Source organism: Dermacentor silvarum, chromosome 8 (assembly GCF_013339745.2).
Source record: "Dermacentor silvarum isolate Dsil-2018 chromosome 8, BIME_Dsil_1.4, whole genome shotgun sequence".
NCBI classification, from domain to species: Eukaryota; Metazoa; Arthropoda; class Arachnida; order Ixodida; family Ixodidae; genus Dermacentor; species Dermacentor silvarum.
Window position 1 is genome coordinate 116,782,009 of NC_051161.1, and position 19,483 is coordinate 116,801,491.

Below are 19,483 nucleotides of genomic sequence, written 5' to 3' on the forward strand. Positions count from 1 at the left end.
AAGGTTGCATGCGACATTAGCACTTCGCGGAATCACGGCCACGTGCAACACAAACCGAGCCATGGGGCGGGCGTATGTGAAACGCTCACCTGTGCACAACCACCACAAAGGTCAAGCTCACTGACCCACAACACTGAAGAAAAGTTTGTAAAAACATATTTTTAAATACATTTCCCTTAAAATTTAGCTTTTGGGTTAACTTTTTCTGGTGACCCCTATACATTTATTTCATGATTGGCAAATTTGCATTCGCAATACCGCATGGTGGTACGCTCATTCCTTCACTTTGATTTTAATCTTTCTTCACTAAATGTGCAGTTCGTCATTGAAAACACAAAATGACCCTGTAATGAAGAAGAGTGACCTGTGCCTCAGCAGCATCGCCACCGGCATGAGCTCGTGGTTGCTGTCCTTGGCCGAACGCTTGTGACTGCTACCCGTTCGCCTGCATCCGTTGCTATTAAACCTCTTAGCAAGTGGTGGAGGTGCTGGGTTTCGACCACCCTGGAACTGCGGAGTCGCACTCTACCCCCCATCATGCCCGAGGACGCAAGCGGCACTCCTCCAACCCCTCCACCGGCGCCGCTCACCCTGGTTTGTGCCGGCGCCTTGCGTCTGCGAGATCCCCCTATTTTCTCCGGCACAGATGAAAAAGACGTTGAAAATTGGATCTCCTCATACGAGCGAGTGAGTGCCAATAAACATTGGGACGATGCTACCAAGTTGAGAACCGTAGCATTCTATCTCTCGGACGTTGCGAAACTATGGTTTCTCAACCATGAAGGCGACCTCATTACGTGGTTGGTCTTCAAGACCATGTTTACCCAAGTTTTCGGTCGGCCAGCAGTACGAAAGCTCCGTGCAGAACACCGTTTGCGCACACGATCCCAAGAGAGCGGAGAGAATTTCACGAGCTACATTGAGGACATTCTTGACCTTTGCAAACGGGTGAACGCGTCGATGTTGGAGGAGGAGAAGATCAAACATATAATGAAGGGTATTGAGGACGACGCATTCCAAATGTTATTATCGAAGAGTCCTCGCACTGTCGTTGAAGTGATCGAATTGTGTCAGAGTTACGACGAGTTGCGCAGGCAACGGCTTCACACCAGACGTCCCCCTGCGCCCGCCAACTCTGTGGTGTCAGCGACGACCATGCTGCCCTGTTTCTGAAGATTCAGGAATTCGTTCGCGCAGAGGTTGCTCGCCAGCTATCTTTGATGTCTTGCGTCCCGGAACCACCACCCGCTTTGGCACCTACGATCCGCGACTTCATCCAGGAGCAAGTTTCGCAAGCCATTCCTCCAGCACGTGATCCGACGCCAGTCAATGCACCTCTCACGTACGCAGAAGCAGTTGCCCGACCTCGCCCACAAACGCTCTCGCCGCCCGCTATGCATCGACCACCGACCTTTTCGCCGCATCCTATGCCGTTACCAGATCGACAGCATTTTCCGACTTCTCAGCCATGAGTCGGAGCTTACCCCCAACAATGGCGCACCTTCGATGACCGTCCAATATGTTTTGCTTGTGGTGGTGCTGGTCATGTGGCGCGCCATTGCCGTCGTCGCATGCTTCCTTTCCCGAACATCTGGCGAGCGCCACCGTTCCCCGCTCAATTTTCATCGTCGCCTTCCAGCCTTCCTACCTCTTCATTTTGTCCTGATCGCTCACCCGCGCCTACCCGCCGCTCACCATCTCCACGTCGTCGCTCGCTTTCTCCGATGCGTCGCCGTGCCGGACCCACCGAGCAGGAAAACTGAAGGCCGCAGTTCCCGAGGCACGAACTGCGTCTACGTCGAAATGCTCAAGTCCTCGTCCCTCTCCAGCCAACGTAATTGAAGTGTATGTCGAAGGAGTCGCCGTCCTGGCACTTGTCGATACAGGAGCCGCAGTATCTGTAATTTCCGCCAAACTCTGTCGCATACTAAAAACAGTTCTTGCTAAGAGGTTTAATAGCAACGGATGCAGGCGAACGGGTAGCAGTCACAAGCGTTCGGCCAAGGACAGCAACCACGAGCTCATGCCGGTGGCGATGCTGCTGAGGCACAGGTCACTCTTCTTCATTACAACCCGATACAGTTAAGCTTCTTTTTTGCCGGTTGATACGTTGCTGGAAGACATGATCTTTCGGAATTAACGTTCACCACGTGGCCAAGCTGCCATTGTATGATATGCTTTCCGGCTGCTAGATTTCACATAAACAAAAAGAGGCGCGAGGCGTGAGCGACCGAGAACAGTAGCTGCCCGCTGTAGCAATTTCCCCGCAATACTCGCCCACCCGTCCGATGAAAACGCCCACAACGTGTACTCGTTTCCTGTTCCGGTCCCAGTAAATTTATTGGTGAGTTGTCGCATGCCACATTCACAGCTATCACCGCCAACACTATTGCGATAAGATCTTCAGTTATCTCTATCACAGCGTGCGTGGCATAGTGCCATTAGAAGTGTGCAGCATGCTGCTAACAAGCGATAACCCAAACGCGCCGCTGTTCCCTGCTGCAGGCAACGCGAAGTGAGCATCCTGTCTCTCTCTGTCAGCATCGTATTCTGTCAAATCCAAGCAGCTCGATTTTGTCTCGGAAACGCTACGTAATAAAAAAATTTACAGCCCTTGTCGAGAAAACGGGGGTAAGCGAAGCTTGTGGCACGACGACGCTGTCGCAGGCGTTCCGCTTAGTTTGCCCTAAATTCATTGTCGGCGGCTCTTCGCTGACGATTGGCCTCAACATCGCGCTACCGCAACTCGGGGTCTGCAGCTCTTCGCTGACGTTTCGCCTGGGCTTCGGAAGCCCTCACGCTAGAATCGGACGAGAAGCTTCGCTTACCCCCATTTTCTCGACAGTAGAAGGGCTGGTGATTTTGTCTCTTTGGGTCCCACGTGTGACAAGGGTAGTTCAAGGGCGCGTTACAGGTCCTCGAGCCCACAGGGGTATGTGCCATTGAGCTTGGGCCCTTTCTGAACTATCACCAGGATCGGCCCACTTTATTGCGTGACACTACCACTATCTCAACCGAACACAGCCTATAAAGCTTCGCTTAAAAATGCCAGTGTGCGTCCAGGGCCGCTCGTGCCTCGCCAGGTCGTCACGCCCCTGCGTCTCGTGACGCAAATATTTGTGCAACGCCTCTTTTTATGTAATGTAAATGTAAACTTCCCGTGCGTCTGCCAAATTTTTTAGTGACTTCGGATGGGCCATTTTCCCGTTTCGCCCGTTTTTTTCACAATTTTCTTTCTAAAGCTTATGAACGAGATTATACTGTACAAAAAATACTCCTTGCTTTGTAAAGAAATGTTCAACTTGTGCTGTTTAATGAAAATATCAGCACAACAGCGATGAAAATAAACTGGCCATCTATGGAAGGAGTCTAAATCGTAAAAAACCACGAAATCAAGGTATTTAATAAACAACTGCAAAAACAATCAAGAGACATCATAGATGCCTCACCAGCGCAAGAGGCGTCACCAGCGCAAGAGGCCTCACCAGCTCGCCGCGCGTCAACGTCTCTCGTGCGGCAAGGATTTGTGCAACGCTTCGCTTTATGTAGATGTCAGCTACAGTTGAGTCTGCCGAAATTTTTTGTGAATTTGGATAGGCCGTTTTGCCGTTTAGTATGCGTATTTTTTCTCCATTTTTTTGCATTTTTCCTATGACTTATGAACGAGATTCTACAGTGGAAAAAAAAACATGCTCCTCGCATTGCAAAAAAAAAATGTGGAACATCTGTTTTTTAGAGAAAATATCTGCACAACAATGGCGGAAATAAACGTTTTATCTATGCAAGGAGTCAAAATCGTAAACAGCGCGAAATCAAGGTCATTTCATAAGCACCAGCTTAAACAAACATAAATAGATAGCCCCACAGCACATGCCTCGTCAGTGAGTCCAGTGAGGACGCACAGCTCCGGTATAAGGTAGATGTTATCGGTCCTTCCAGCACGCAGGTCTCTCTCCTTCGGACGGCACACCAGCAGTGGCTGCCTCGCGTCCCGAATGCATTTCTCGTACTGTTCCTGCATGTTGTACAAAGAGTGTACATGTCAAATTGATGTTGGACAATGCGCAGTGAATCCCGAAAAAATGCGATACACTTAGCTTAGCAAGACGAGTTCTAAAGCTAACTGCTCATGCTGGAATACCGATGACGGCAAGCCTGCCTAAAGCTGACATACCTGTCACCACAAACTAGAACAAAAATAACTATTCAGAAACGGTGTAGGACAACGTAGGACATAAGCGCAACAACATTGGACAGGAGTAACCCCCGTATTTAGCAATGCTTCGTATCTTGCCGCCCATGCTAGACTTAGCAAAAAAAAAAACGGCCGCATTACTGCTTGCTTCACTGCAAATGACGTCGAAAAACGATAGTCTTCTGCAACCCCTGATACGCAACACCCTCTCTTCTCACCTTTCCACCCCTCACGCTCTTCCCCTCCCCTCTCAAATCTCCCATGATGGGTGCATTGAAGTTTTTGCTGAATTCCATTCAAATTTCCCGCGTTCGCCCTGCTCTTGCGCCATCTATTGGGACCTTTTATTACTGTTGGCTTAAAGCCTGCTACAGAGCCACAGCTTCAGTCGGCTTGTTTTTAACGCGTAGCGTCTCTTCAACAACATTGCTAACGCGTTGATTTTTCATTTACTAACCTAACAACTAGTCCAGTGTGTATTCTTAAATGAATGAACGCTGCCGATCATGGTTATGTACACCCGTGAGCAAAAGTATACGGACCACAGGGTCGCCGAAAAAACTGTATTGCTTCGTAATTAATAAGCATAAACTGAAAAGTTCACAATGCCAAGTTTGAACTGCAGTGCTCAATTTCAAGTTGCGTTCACAGGCAGAGGAAAAAATTGGCTTTATCGCGCAACCCCTGGTCCGTCACGGGTGTACAGATATTTTGCCTCAAACAGGCCTGAGGTTTCCTTTGCGCTGTATGATGTTAACGTCTATGACCCCGTGCCACCAGTGCTAGTAGCTCGCTTGGGTTTGGCCGGGCGGTTGAACCGAGTGACAGACAGTCAGACTAAGTTTTGCGCGTTTAGGTAGCCCAAGAAAGACTATCGCCTTTGATAACGTCTGACGTGAATCCAGCAAACGAAACGCAATAAGCGTTTTTGGCAAGTTCATACCAGGCATAGTGATCTCTAGATGAAGTCGAGTATGGGCTTGAAGCTAACGCCGATTTCGGAGTATGGGTAAATCAACATAGGGGACAGTCTAGTACAATGCAGGAGAAACAGATGTAGTGCATAGGACACATTAGGACACCAGGAATAATGCGACAAAGGGTACAAAGCAAAAGAGCATCCACTGCAAGAAGAGCTAGCTTAGTCATGCAGTCGTTTAGACTGCTTTTTCCTCTGAACCCCCAGTTGTGCTCGAAACTAACTGAAATGAAGTTCAGTTGATTAGTTGATTGATATAAGATTCCATGGTCAGATGCGAAAGCAGACGAAGATATGAAGAAGGATACCAAGGCTGTCAAGGAAGGAAAGAAGACGAAGGCAGAGAAGGAAGGCCGAGTATGGCGACTCGGTCATCGTAATAAATTCTCAAAGGCTCCCAGCTTTCAGGGACTTCTACAATTTATAGTCACAATGCAAGACCCAGTACACAAAGAGCAGGACTGCCCATGACACAATTGATGAGTAAGGCGATGCAGTACACAGGACAATATACGGACCAGCGTGCAAGCTAGGACATGTGGTATGGGGAGCTACATAAACTCATCTGGGCCCATACTCACAAAACAACTCTACATGATGGTGTTTTCCCGCTGACCTGCCTTCCGGAGCCAGGCATTCACAGCCGCGTTTAGTGTGTGGAACGGCATGGCCACCATGGCTGACTTAACTAGGTATTTCTCGAGTGGGGCGGTGGGGGGTGGAGGGGGCGAACCATCTGACCACCCTATATCACTCTACATACATATATATATATATATGGTTATTTTTGTAAGTTGTACGATTGATTGTTTATTGATGTCTATTTACATTCAATAAATCGAGGTGATACAGGTAAAAACCACACAGATTTGGCATCAGGGACCCTCAACCGCCGCGCCGCGGTCGCATAAAGCTGCAGAATCTCCCATGCTTAGGAAATTATGTAGAACACAGAATACCGAGCAATAGTTAAAATAATGTAAATAACCAGATTCGAAAGAAAAGAAATGACACATTTTCATCATAATTAAAAATGCGCTATCAATAAAAGGGCTAAAAAAGCCAGAGCATTAAGGATCGAAGTTTTGACAACGCCAGGTCGGGCAAATGACATCCTGCTAAGTTGTGGAAATTCAACAGTCTAGGCAGGTTGTTGCTTAGCATTTGACAACCATAGTTTGTGCTAAAGTTCACGTTAACAAAAACAAATGTACGTCGATGCACCAGCCTGTGACCGGACTAATATCTATATACACATTAGTCCGGTCACTGTGTTGTAAAAATAACTGATAAACGCTATCTATCTATCTATCTATATATATATATATATATATATATATATATATATATATATTATAGTAATTGTCAGTTACTTTTACAACACAGTTATTTAAGCGGGCACAAACACGGACCTGATTATGAAACACACTTGGAGATCTAAGGAAGGCCGAAACACTATTTGAATTAGAATTTATCCATAGAGGTAATATAACAACAACTCCATGGCAATAAATGCCTGACAGAGGTTCCTGACCCTTCATCGTAGCAGCAGTACAGTCCATACAAAAATACACGTCTGCTACAAACAATTGCACTTAAACACAGAATAGTACTTGGAGTTGAATTTTGTAGCACCTATTTACTGCTAGTTAAGACGAGAGCGCTATCGAGATTATACGCCCCCCCCCCCACCCCCTCCCCGAAAAAAGTACGATCAACATAAAAAAACTTGTTATATTCCCGAGAAAAAAAAAAACCATTGCAGATGTGTGCAACCTTGCAGAATTACTGCTCAATTTCCAGGAAAGCTGTTTCTTTCGGCCGTTTGCAATACCAGTCAGTTTCATGTAATTATATCGCATACTTTAAAACGTTGCCTGCTCATGACTGCTCTGCTTGAAATCTTGCCCGCATATAACGCCTTCGAGCACTTATTAAATTTCTAAAAAGCTAGTAATTGGTCAACAAACGTTTTACTTCGAGTTCACAGTGTACCGCCCAATTTCGCAAAATTTTACCTCGGTGATCATTGTGGAGTTCCTTTGTTGGGTAGCCGAAATTTATCGCTGCGGAGATTGCAGACGCCTACTGTTTCTCTTCGGTGTGTCAAAAAGCTGCTGATGTAGTTATAGATCTGGGCTCCACAGCCTGTATCTTCGAGGTTATTTCACCTCCTTTTCGAGGTTATTTCACCACTCCTTCTCAACATCGCAATGATAAAGCTGCCAAAACAACTCAATGCCATCCCAAATCTATGTCATGCCCTTTACGCCGACGACATCACACTCTGCACCAAAGCACCTACTATTGGACAACAAGAACGCAGTCTACAAGAAGCCATCGACACCATCGAAAGCTACCTCCGAGACTGCGGCCTCCAATGCGCAGCTGAAAAGTCGGAGCTTCTCGTGCTCAGAGCACGGACGCAAGGACGACCGCCCAACCATATCGAACCCGATCCCAGCGTGTCTCCCTCAACGGAACCCAAATCCCTACAGTCGGCTCCCTTCGCGTACTCGGTCTTCACATCCACAAAGACGGATCAGGAGCGGCCACTTTTCCGCGTCTCCAACGTACACTGTCACAAGTTACGCACCTCGTCAAGAGGATAACCAACCACAGAAGCGGACTTAAGGAGGAAGACACGCTAAGGATAATTCAAGCTCTCCTAACTAGCCGTATCACCTACGGCACCCCCTACCTGACACTCAAACCGGCTGAAATCAAGAAACTGAATGTCATCATTCGAAAGGCAATCAAACTAGCCTTGACCCTTCCACCACGACATCAACGGAGAAACTCCTCAAGCTCGGCGTCCACAACACGTGGGAAGAGCTCTCCGAGGCTCGTAAAATCAGCCAACTAGAGCGGCTCAAGCTCACACCTCAAGCTCACACCCACCGGACGTGAAATTTTGTACTACCTCAACTACAGTGAAAGCTACATCGCCGAAACAGACCACAAAGCAAGAATCCCACCAGATCTCCGTGAGTGTATCAGCGTTGCGCGCTTACCGCGCAATATGCATCCGACTTACCATAAGGAGCGTCGGCAAAGCAGAATCCGCGCACTCAGCAAGAAATACGCGACAAACTCTAATACGAGGTACACCGATGCGGCCCGGTATATTAAACGAAACGCCTTTGCCCTAAGTGTCAGGGATCACCAAGGCAATGAACTCACCCCTGTCACCATCCGGGCAAGAGCCGCCGAGACTGCAGAGGAAACGGCAATCGCTCTGGCGATAACCACTTGCCCTCAAGTAGCCATAATCCTCACTGATTCCCAAGCAGCATCTCGCAACTATCAAAAAGGACGCGTATCAGCAACCGCACTGAAGATACTTCATAATCACATCGCACGCGCCCCGCTCCCCGACACCCACATAAACTGGATTCCAGGCCATCAGGGCATGACAGGAAAGGAGGTGGCACACGCCGCTGCCCGCGAGCATACCAGCCGGGCTTTCCTGCCATTCCACACGAGGCCGGCCACCAACGTTGATGACATCGCTCTAAAGTTCTCGGAGATTCTGCAACACCACCGACTCAGCAGAAGAACGTATCCATCACCACACATGAGAAGTCATCCTCCGCCGCCTACAGACAAACACCTATGTACACGGAATTCTCATGCACAGACTATATCCTACACAGTACTCATACACATGCACCCACTGTGACGTCCCAGACACCCTGCAACACGTGGTCCAGGATTGCCCACTGCGTGACACATCCCCATACGCCAGCTCACAAGCTCAACAAGACGACACAAGACAAGAGGAGCACCCCAACTCAGCGCACTTCTATACCACCACTGAAACGTGGGAGGCGAAGCTTTCCTCTGACGACCTGGACGACCAACGCAGTCTTGTCACCCGGGCCAAGGAGGCAGCCCAAGCCAGAGGGTTCCAGGAATAAGGAATCCTCCCACCTAGGGTGAACCGGGTCCTGACTCGGATTACCGTTTCGGAAAATAAAAGTTTATTTCTCTCTCTCTCTCTCTCTCTCTGCCTCGGTGAAATTTGTAGCTCGGCCAGGGCCGCGGGCTAAATTCTGCCTCCCTCACCAAACACACTTACAATGTTCTACAGCACTTGCATGAATAATTCATATCCAAAACACTAATTATCCCTTCATATTTACTTTCCTAGACATATCACCCATTACCTGGTCTTTGCTGCCACCAAACATTAAAATGCTGCAATGTTGATTCACGACACCAAGCGAACCCATTATATCACTAATAAAAAGCAGTAAAGCGAGGTTTCGATAATTATTTGTAATGCTTCTAAATAAACAAGAAACATTCAAACTTCGCGACACATTTCCTTTAAGATGCGCTCATTTCTTCCAAGTGTAACGTTTCTGAAACGCACATTTCTCTAGGAATACGGGGAACGTAGTTGCGAATGGCAACGCGACCCTTTCGAACAATTGCTTAAGCATATATTTTTTTGCAAAACATGTATATGGGGGGGGGGGGGGGATCAACACAATTTTACATCGCCCGAAATCTTGGCTCAGCATTCCCTCTTTGTTCGTAAAATTTGACAGCGGTTGCCGCAATTATGCAAGGGCAGCGGTCAAAGTTTTACATCGATCGTAAAACACAATAATAACGCTTTGCACCAGTTACATTAGTAATTTACTTAAAAAGGCCACATTTTGCCCACCTATTTAGAACGTTGCCTACAGATTACTGATACCGTGACCGTAAATTTTTTTTCGCAAATATGAACCGGGCGCCGAATGTAGCGATCCGCAAAGGCATCGGAGAAACGAACTACACGGAATAGAGAAAGCGATGGTTCAGTGCTAATTTACAACGCTTTCACTTAAAGCAGGAACGTGAAAGTTTCCCAACCAATTTTAAGTTCGTATCTCGGGCAGTTGTTTTAGGAGTCAGGAAAACATTTCGAATAACAGTAGTAGGACACCCTGGAACGCCTGAATAAGTAGCTTTCTAGAAAGGATGCATTGAACCCACACAGATAAAGAATTTATCTCTCGTCACACAGAACATGCTTCCTACTTCAACGAAATACAAACACTGTGTCGTCTAGCATGTAATTTGCCGAAGAAAGGAGGAAAAGAAACCAAATGCCTTATATCAAACATTAAAATTTGGAAAGATCAAGTACTTACTAATAATTTCAAAGCACAAGTAACATGCCAATTACACATATGTAAATGACCCCACTTCTATCCTTCGGCTAAGCGGCCACACAGTGTTGCACAGAACTTGTATTAAGTTTCCAGAAATAAACTTGAAACTTGAAACCTACAGAGTTCTAACTTCCGGTATTGTATCACCCAGGAAATGACCCCCATTTTTCTCAAAATATCAAATCTATGTCGACCTTTCTCCTGTCAGGGGAAATCCGCTAGTTTAACTCTTACGTTAGCCTAAATATGAAATGCACAGACAACGTCAGAAGCGACACATGCCGATATAAAAAATTCAGGTCAGTGCTTTTAACGGGATTGCGATGGCTTGCCCATTCCAGTGGTGGGAATGCCCTTCAGCGTTTTAGAGCAGCCATAGGAGCAGGCAAAATCTAATTTAGGAGCAGCTACTGCCGTGTTTGGAGCAGGTGTAAGCCATCCACGAAAGCGCATGCAGAAAAACAAAATTTAGTCTAGTGTTCTCCTTAGTACCAGCGGCGCTGGGCAAAACCACGCAAGGAACATTGAAGGGACCGTATAAAGAGAAACACCCTTCAATTTCGTGATATTAACTAGATTATTTGAACCGCAAATGAAGGTCACAGTTGCCAATAAATTTTGCGCCGCAATACCAGCCAGCGGTAGCTTGACGTCACGGATTTCAAAGAACTTTTTCGTATTTAGGTCATGTAAACCTGTACAACTCAACAGAAGAACATTTATCTGGGCCCGAGAAGTCACCATCAAAATCTGTGATGTCATGGTGAGCTGCGGCTGGAAATCCACGACGGGATCGCCATCTGTCTTTCGTTTTTCCGTCTCTTCTGGATTAGGAATCCTGTTTTCACGGTAAGGGCTCTTTTGTTGTTTAAATATGTAAGTTACTAGTGCAGGTGATATTAGTTTTCTTTTATTTTCCTATTAATAAATGGCCACATTATATGTTTCATGTAACACACATTTCGATCTCGTTCTATGAACCATATGAGATGGGTGCGCGAATGTAATGTTCTTTATTGACAACGACCAGTACTTGTTCGTTCGGGTTCACCTTCTTTACCACAAGCTTTACGAAAGGCACATATATTACCAAAGATATAGTTGATGAAGAGCGTGAACCACGGTATAGTACATGATTACCGTGCGTTTTCTAGTACCGAATGCTGAATTCAACAACGTGAAATTCTCTTTAAAAAAAGAAGTAACACAGTGCAACTAATAAAGTTGCAAGCAGGCAACTTTAATAAGGTCGGCGGACAATGATCACAGTTTTCTCTACAAAAGAACATTGTGCATCAGCCCTCGATGCGTAAAACTACTACGTTGATCATGCAATCGCAAAGCGAGATAGCCACCTAACTTGTAGACTAATGCGAGCCTCACGGTTATTGTATAAGAAGGCACAGTGACGTTCCACTTCGTGAACGGGGGGGGTGACGCGCAAGTGTATAAGATAGTGTTCATGTGACGTCACGCAGCCATATCTCACCGCGCTGGTACCCAAAGATGGCGACTACGATTACGTCAGTGCAACGTATTATCACGCGCAAACTGTTTTGCTTTTTCACGGCAATTGTTTTTCACCGGTTTATCATTGTTATCGCTCTGACGTTCGACTCAAGACGCGCTTTTTGTTGCTGTCATGTTCCTTGCTTACGCCCCTTCTCGAACTGCTGGTGCCCAAAGATGGCGTCCGCGATGACGTCCGTGCAACCCTAGGCTCTGTCCGCATCGCAGATCGGTTTCAAGATAAGGGTTGCGCGGCCGCGCCATACGCAACAACCGCCGGAGTAGAACGCCCCCCTCCCCCCCCCCCCCCCCCTAGCGCCTTGCGTGCGACAGAAGACAGCACGTTTCCTCCCTTGAGTGCACAAGACTGAGCAGCCATCGTTGGCTCACCGTCGCACGCATTCACTTGCACATACAGCATGCGGCACTTGGGGGCGATGTTACCTCGTAAAGAACCCCGGTACTTCCATAGCGCACACAGAACCCACAGCAACTGCCAGCGGAGGTCAATTCATTCTGGCGCTGTCCTAGCGCACTTTGACTCTTCTCCTTCCCCGCTTCACTGAACGCCATCTAGACTTTCCTCTAGGGGACATTGCTCTGCCGCACGCTCAGCTCAGCGCGCACATCAGTACTTATCCCGGCGCGCGATTCTTTTCTCCACCTCCAGGTGCTTTCCTGCCTTCCTCTTCCGGCGATCGCTTCCCTCTCGGCGACAAACGCAACTTCGCGGATTTGACACACGGGGTATGTACGCTTACGCGCAAAATAGGAATCTATCCGATTCTGTCACCTGTCACAGCGCCAGTTCGCTGAATCTAACGCCCTAAACGAATGCGGCCAATGAATGCAATGGCGACATGGTTGGTTTTGTATGGGTAGCTTCCCAATTTTCACAGCGCCGAAACTGCATTTTGGCGCTGTTCAGGCGAAAAAGATACTTTTGGAGCAGTATGGAGCAACAAATTCCAGTCGGTGCAGATTGGCGCAGCATTCCCACCACTGACATTCAACAAAGTCATTGTCACCAACACATCTAGGATAACTCGTGATTGCACAATGAAATTCTACAGTCATACCTGCAGTAGTGGCGACAACAGACCGAGAGTGCAACACTATGTTGTTGGGCCCTTAGGCCCTCCTCTGCCGCATGCGCGGTGGAATACTTTGAAACGCGCGCCACAACAGCGCGCGCCGCCTGAAGCATGCGCACCGATTGGGTTGGCGGAGGCTAGGTTTTTGCCGAGCCTGCTGCGGAGCGAGGGAAAACGTTTTGCGTAGTGTTTGTGAAAACGAAGGCTTTGTTTTCTCATTTTCCAATACCCGAGTTTGCCTGGCCAGTTCGGCGCTTGCTTTTCGCCTGGCGTGTTCTGCTAGCGGTCGCGAGATTGTGGCGATTGATTGTCTGCTAAGGCTGTTATTTTGTCGCCCCTTTGAGAGTACACTTGTTTGCCTGGCTCTTCCATTGCTTCCGTTGTTCCGAGCACCCAAAAGCACTGTCGAATGCTGCCGGACTACTTGGCGCGATAACACATGTGCAGCAGCCTCGCCCCCGTAGATTTTCCGTCAGAGCCACAGAAATAGGTCGCAAATATAGAGCTCTTGCGCTCCTGAGCTATGAAGCACCGAAGCTAGATTCCACATGGGCTCAGCTCGAGCAGCAGCTTTCATCATACTTCAGCTGATTTCATGCTTTTAAGGCGACAGCGTTAAAGGCGCTGTGTCGCAGAAAATCCGGCGTCGGTGCCGGCGTCCGCGGCCAAGGAAACCATCCAGAACCACCCTGACCATGCTTTCACTCCGCGTAGCTTAGATGCGCTGGTGAATTATTTCAATTTCTCAAACTAAAATGCGTCAGAAAAATTGTAAAGTACGAATTAAGAGGAAGCTTTAGCTCGGGTGCTCCTATCTAAATAAATGTAAAAGGAGAATTCGTTTTTCTCGGCAACCACTGCACCAAATTTGACGAGGTTCGTTGCATTTCCAACAAAAACTTACAAATCTAGTTACTGTTTGTTTCTAATTTGTGATTTATAAGTAAATATTCTTATTAAAAATGGCGAAAATCTGAAACATTCAGAAAACGAAACTATCAAGTTTACAACTCTCTAACTCAGCAATAAAGCAAGATATCACAGTTTTGTGAATCGCGTCAAATAGTACATCTAAAGCGAACAAAATTTATATATTACATATGAGTCTAGAAAAATTATTAATACGGAAATACAAGTTTTGCAGAACCTGATACAAAACGCAATTCGCGTAAAATATCAATTGAAATAACGGATTTCTCCGCTTTGAATTATCTCATGAATGCCGTTTACAGAACCGCAATATCTGTCCTTGATGCAGAGCTATTATTTTTGTAAACTTCAGGCTTCTATTTTGTCGAACTTTCACGTTTTTGAAAATTCCTTTAACAAAATCTGGCCCTATATCGAAATTCCGCTTCCAACATTCACTAGAATACAACTTTCTCTCTCAAATGCAACAAATTTCATTAAAATCAGTCCAGGGATTATCTCATAAAAGCGTTTCTGTGTTTACATGTACTTGAAAAGGCCGCGTCGGAGTTGGGCCTGAGCTAAAGCTTCCTCTTAACCTCAACCTACAGGTATGAGAGCGTCGGATTGAAATTTGAATATACGAGAAAACACAATTCTGTTACGCGGAAACTCAAACACAAACAAACTCCTTTTCCAGCATTTCTACCATTCATACAGTGGCATGCCCATGTCAGTGTTCCTTCCAAAAACACCTTCCAGATGGCGCTCGCCTACTCGGCAGCGGTGCGTCGAGGCGAAGGTGCAGAAAAATGAAAGCTGCAGTTGCCGGGAAGCGTTCACGACAAAGAGCCAGGGATCTTTTAATGCTATCGCGTTCCGTTCTTAAAGGCAAAGCTTAAGCGTAAATCTTTCTTTTTTTAAGGCCAAGCTTTCTTTGCCTCTTCTCCCGACTTTCCAGGCATCCTGTGATGGTCTTGCGGCGCGTGCTGGTGGGTTTCTTGCAACGCCATCAGATGGCGCTCGCTTCCGCGCATGGCGGGCCGGGATCCGTAGTTGTGCGTATGACACGTGCTGCATTTGCTTTCCTATGCGACAAAAATGCAGGTGCTGGGATGTGGAGGTCACGTGCTTGGCTGTGCTAGTGTAAACACTACAATAATCCATAGTCTGAAGATATATGCCAAACGGACAAATGCAAAAAAAAAAATGCGAATCCAGAGCCGCTCTGGAACATACGTTATGGGAATGTCGAGGGATAAATAATGGTAACGGGGACGCACCTTCTAGCGAAAGCCTCCGCGCGCGCTGGGAGATCAGGTTGCTCAGCCCCCGCCTCGAGGATCAACTCTGGGCTGTCCAGCGGGCCGAGGTTGCCGTCAGGACTAAAGAACTCCTGACCGTCACCTAGGCGGGGCATTTAGCCCGTCGCACCAACCCGCAGGGCTTTTTATAAAGTTCTGACTCCTCCTATCCTGAAGAAAGCCCTTGGAGCTGGCGTCTCAACAGCGCGATGGTCACGAATACAGGAGGAGCATGTAAACACGCGCCATCTAAATGGATCCAAAGCTTGCACTCAGCGGCCCGGACACCCAGGCCCGAAAAAAGCGTCGCGCGGTACAGCAGCGTCTTTGCTAAGTAGCGAAACATGGTGCAGACTGCGAATGCATGTATACAATGTATACATAAAATTGTATAATAATTAGTTGAATTACGCGCACTCCCATAATTCAATTACCGTTTAACACTTCTGCCACGATGCGATGCGCCATGTGGGGCAATGATAACGCTCAACTCCTAAAGATTACGAGCAATGACTCAAGCTAACACTTCTCACTGTATGTTCTATGGACTACGCAGACAAACAGCAGTGGTGCATGTCAGGTAGCGTTAATCAACTCACCCCTACCGTATTGGACTGAACGCTGAATAAATTACACATTCGCTGCTAACATCAAGGCTAATTATTGTTAATTATCGGTAACTAAAGCAATACAAAGCATGGCGCACATCGATTCCCACTATGCGTAGGATCCATATATTTTTTTACATAAGCTTTAGTTTCGGTGCCATCGCTAAATAAAAGAACACGCTCACAACTTGGTGCTAGTGCGCACTCGTGCATTATTCAAAATATTTCTCTTAACTTTAAGAGGAAGCTTTAGCTTAGGCCCAATTCCGATGCCGCCCATTCAAATACATGTAAAACGCAGAAATGCCTTTGCGAGATAACCACTGGACCGATTTTCATGAAATTTGTTGCACTTGACAGAGACAGTTAAATTCTAGTGATTGTTGGAAGGGAAACTTTGATTTATGGCACGAATTGTTTTCAAATATTATTAAGTTGATAAAATGGCAAGCACAAAGTTTACGAATTCGTAGCTCTGCACCTAAAACTACTATTGCAGTTTTTTAAACTTAATGCATTAGAGCATGCAAATCGGAAAATCCGCTAATCTCCTATGTCAATTTATATATTACGTGAATGTGTTGCACTATTTTACAAGTGCTTTGCAAAAGGTGTAGTCACAAATTACTGGTATATTTGAGTGTCATGTGTAATGCAACAATTCCGTTCGTTTTAGATGTATTGCGGGCATTTATGAAGCGATTATTTGTCATCTGTACATGATCATAATCACGTGCGGTTCACATGGGGTACTCCATCATCGCTTGTGGGGCTTTCTCTTGACTGATCTGTGCTTTGAGCGTGTTCGGTTCCCCGCATCTACTACGCGTAATGCACCCCGTGATAACTGCTGCGTAACAGCATTATGAGGTGAACTTTACACAATTGTGATATCATTTTTCATTGCTTAGTTACCGAGTCGTAAACTTTTACAGCATCGTTTCCTGAAAATTTGATATTTTTGTTTAATATTTTTACACATTGACAACCTCAATCAAAAATTCGCAACCAGCAGTCACTAGATGTTTAACTTTTTCTTTTCAATTGAGTACACCTCATCAAATTTGGCGCTGTGGCTGCCGAGAAAAAGTATTTCTCCTTTCCCATGTATTCAGATAGGATGCCCTGACCTAAAGCTTCATCTTAAGCAAAATAAGGATCCGCATAGCGCTGCCTTGAGGATGTCTAATTAAAGGCCTATTTTTACTAAATATGATTGCCAAATAAAACATTCATTGAATAGTATAAGCCTTTTACATCGATATCCTACATAGGCATATGCCGACTTGCTCCAAGCGACGGCAAACATTTCCTTGGTTCTGTCCAGCTACGTGGCAGTTGCATATTTATAAATTTGCCAGCTACGTGGTACGCATGGTATGTAAGTTCGCAAATGTATATAACTAACAGGGTAGCCTACTTTTACAAACGCGGTCACTGAAAACGTGGAGCCGAAGGGGCAAAGATTTTTGTTCTCTCTTCTTCAAATTGTCAAAAGGATTTATTTTACTTTTCATTATTGATGATAGAAGAGAAGGTGTAAAAAGAGAACTCGCCACCTTTGGGAGATTCATGAACCTACGTGCTCCACACACTATAGGTTTGCTGTTCTCTGACAAGTCAGCAACCTATTATTTATTATCTGGTGCACGCATGGGCAGTAGCTTGACATCTACCTGCCACATGTTACCTTACTGCCAACTTCCTCCGATTATATCCTCGTCGTTAGGGCAAGCAAAACGTGCTACTGCAAGCTAGAATAATAGAAATTTTCAGTTCCTCTATGGCTTCCTCGTCTTAAGCGAGTTATTAGCTGACTGTCAACAAAAATTACACGGACAGTACGGTAGACACAGACAAAACACTGTGCGTTTATTGTACTGTCCTTGCGTTATCCTTTCTTTAGTTGTTTGGTCAATGTGAAAGACGGACAAGCCCAAAACTCGTCTGTATAACATTGTTTTATGGTTGCGCTAAATACGTCATTCCTGGAAAGCATGCAACTACAGAACACGTATGCAAATAACACAAAGAACATGGCAAAAATGCTCGCGTCATCAACTACATTTCCACCATCGACATTCTAGACTTCGGCTGTTTGTGCAGTGACAAACCATTTATCGGTTAGCGCTAATGCATGTCCACAGCTGTGCCTCCATCTTGCTATTGCAAATACTGAATCTTTCAACAAGAGACATGCCAGCCAGTGTACACACCCGGTAGTAGTCGACGTATGACTTCTGCCCCTCTTTGGTCTCGAACAAGCTGAGAGGGTTTTTGTTCCAGTCGATGTCGTCCACGCGGTACGTTTTGTTGTTGTACGGCGTCATGACTATGCAGCCGGTGATGTGCTTCATAGCCTCCTCCCTGTAGTTCGGTGACGACGATACGTGAGTCAGTAGGTCAAGCACGCTGTCTCGTCGGAGCACCTGAGATATATAGAAATAAGAGTGATTAACTTTGAGCTTTATTCACATCAAGTGACACTTAACATGGTGACCGAGCCCCGAGAGGTACAACGGCATAAATGAGAGCTTGACGGAACTTGCAGGAACACTCATTACTGCCAGAGCCAGTACACAAGACAAGTAATATAAGTTAGTCATTGCACTTAACCTCAGGATTAAAGTAGTAAAAGAACTAGTAGCAAATTCAAATTGTGCTTGCACAAGCAAATATTATAAATATAACACACACGATGTCAGCATATGAATTTTATAATCATTAGGCAAAGAACATTTTAGCACCATGAAAGGACAGCAAGCTACACATTGAATTCTCTATATAAACGTGAGGTGCCACAAATAGTGAATTCTGTCAGTTGATTTGTCTTTTCTCTCTGCATAATAGAATTTGATGCTGCTGGTCCTTCCGGAGCAAGTTCTTGTCGGTTTGAATCAACTCACTTCATAGTGTAGCGCTCTTTCTTGCCGTAACGTTGGGGGCATGGAGTGAGCCGCACATTGAAGGGCATTTTGCATTACGTTCGCCTGCCGAGAGCACTTGTGTGCCTTGTCTTGGCATTTGCGGCATCTCCTTGCTTCACCACTATCATGTGACCCTCAACTAAAAGAATTATACAAACTGTCCGAAAGGCCAGCATTTCTGGATTTAGTGCGCAATGTAAATATTCCTGCACAATACTCTGCTTTTTTTTGATCAATTAGCATTCGAAGCACTGTGGATAAGAGAAGCGATGAAAAAATTTCTCTGATATCCTAATAGTTTACGAAATGCTAACAGAACCGAGGTACTGAATGCTGGGCTAGTTGGTTCCTGGTACTGCAATGATACATGGTTACAGTGCTATGGAAGGCGAAGATAAAAACAAACTTCATGACATAGCGCTTATCATGTGCTGTTCGTTCTTAGAGCTGCCATCATGTTTCACAAAAAATAGCGCAGGGGTGAGACAGGTGGAACATCTTCTGGAGCCATTTTTGAGTAGAGAAATGTTTGTTTTGGAGCAGACTAAAGGGAAAAGAGACATTTTGGGAGAACCAGTTTTTAAACATGAAGCCGCTTATTTGCAAATATGGATCAGTGCAAATAAATGAGTGATCGCAATATTTACTCATGTCATTCCCCTTTTCACTAACTGCTCGAGTCATAGGTGCGACTTTACAGTGCGCAAAAGACGGCCGTGTTCTGCTTTCTAGTATTTACCTAGTACAGTGAAGTCCCTATAAATCTAGCTCCCATACATCAAACTAACAG

The 19,483-nt window shown here is 45.9% G+C and overlaps 1 protein-coding gene across 2 annotated transcripts in view; it reads right to left on the bottom strand.

The window, feature by feature from the left end:
- Positions 1 to 19,483, bottom strand: part of LOC119462363 (piwi-like protein 1) — a 55,492-nt gene that overhangs the window by 26,664 nt on the left and 9,345 nt on the right. For both annotated transcript variants that reach the window (XM_037723706.2, XM_049671809.1), the window contains exons 3-4: positions 17,983 to 18,195; positions 3,875 to 4,015 (exon numbers count right to left, since the gene is read on the bottom strand). In XM_037723706.2, the coding sequence (XP_037579634.1) occupies positions 3,875 to 4,015; positions 17,983 to 18,195 (354 nt within the window). The remainder of the gene's footprint in view (positions 1 to 3,874; positions 4,016 to 17,982; positions 18,196 to 19,483) is intronic.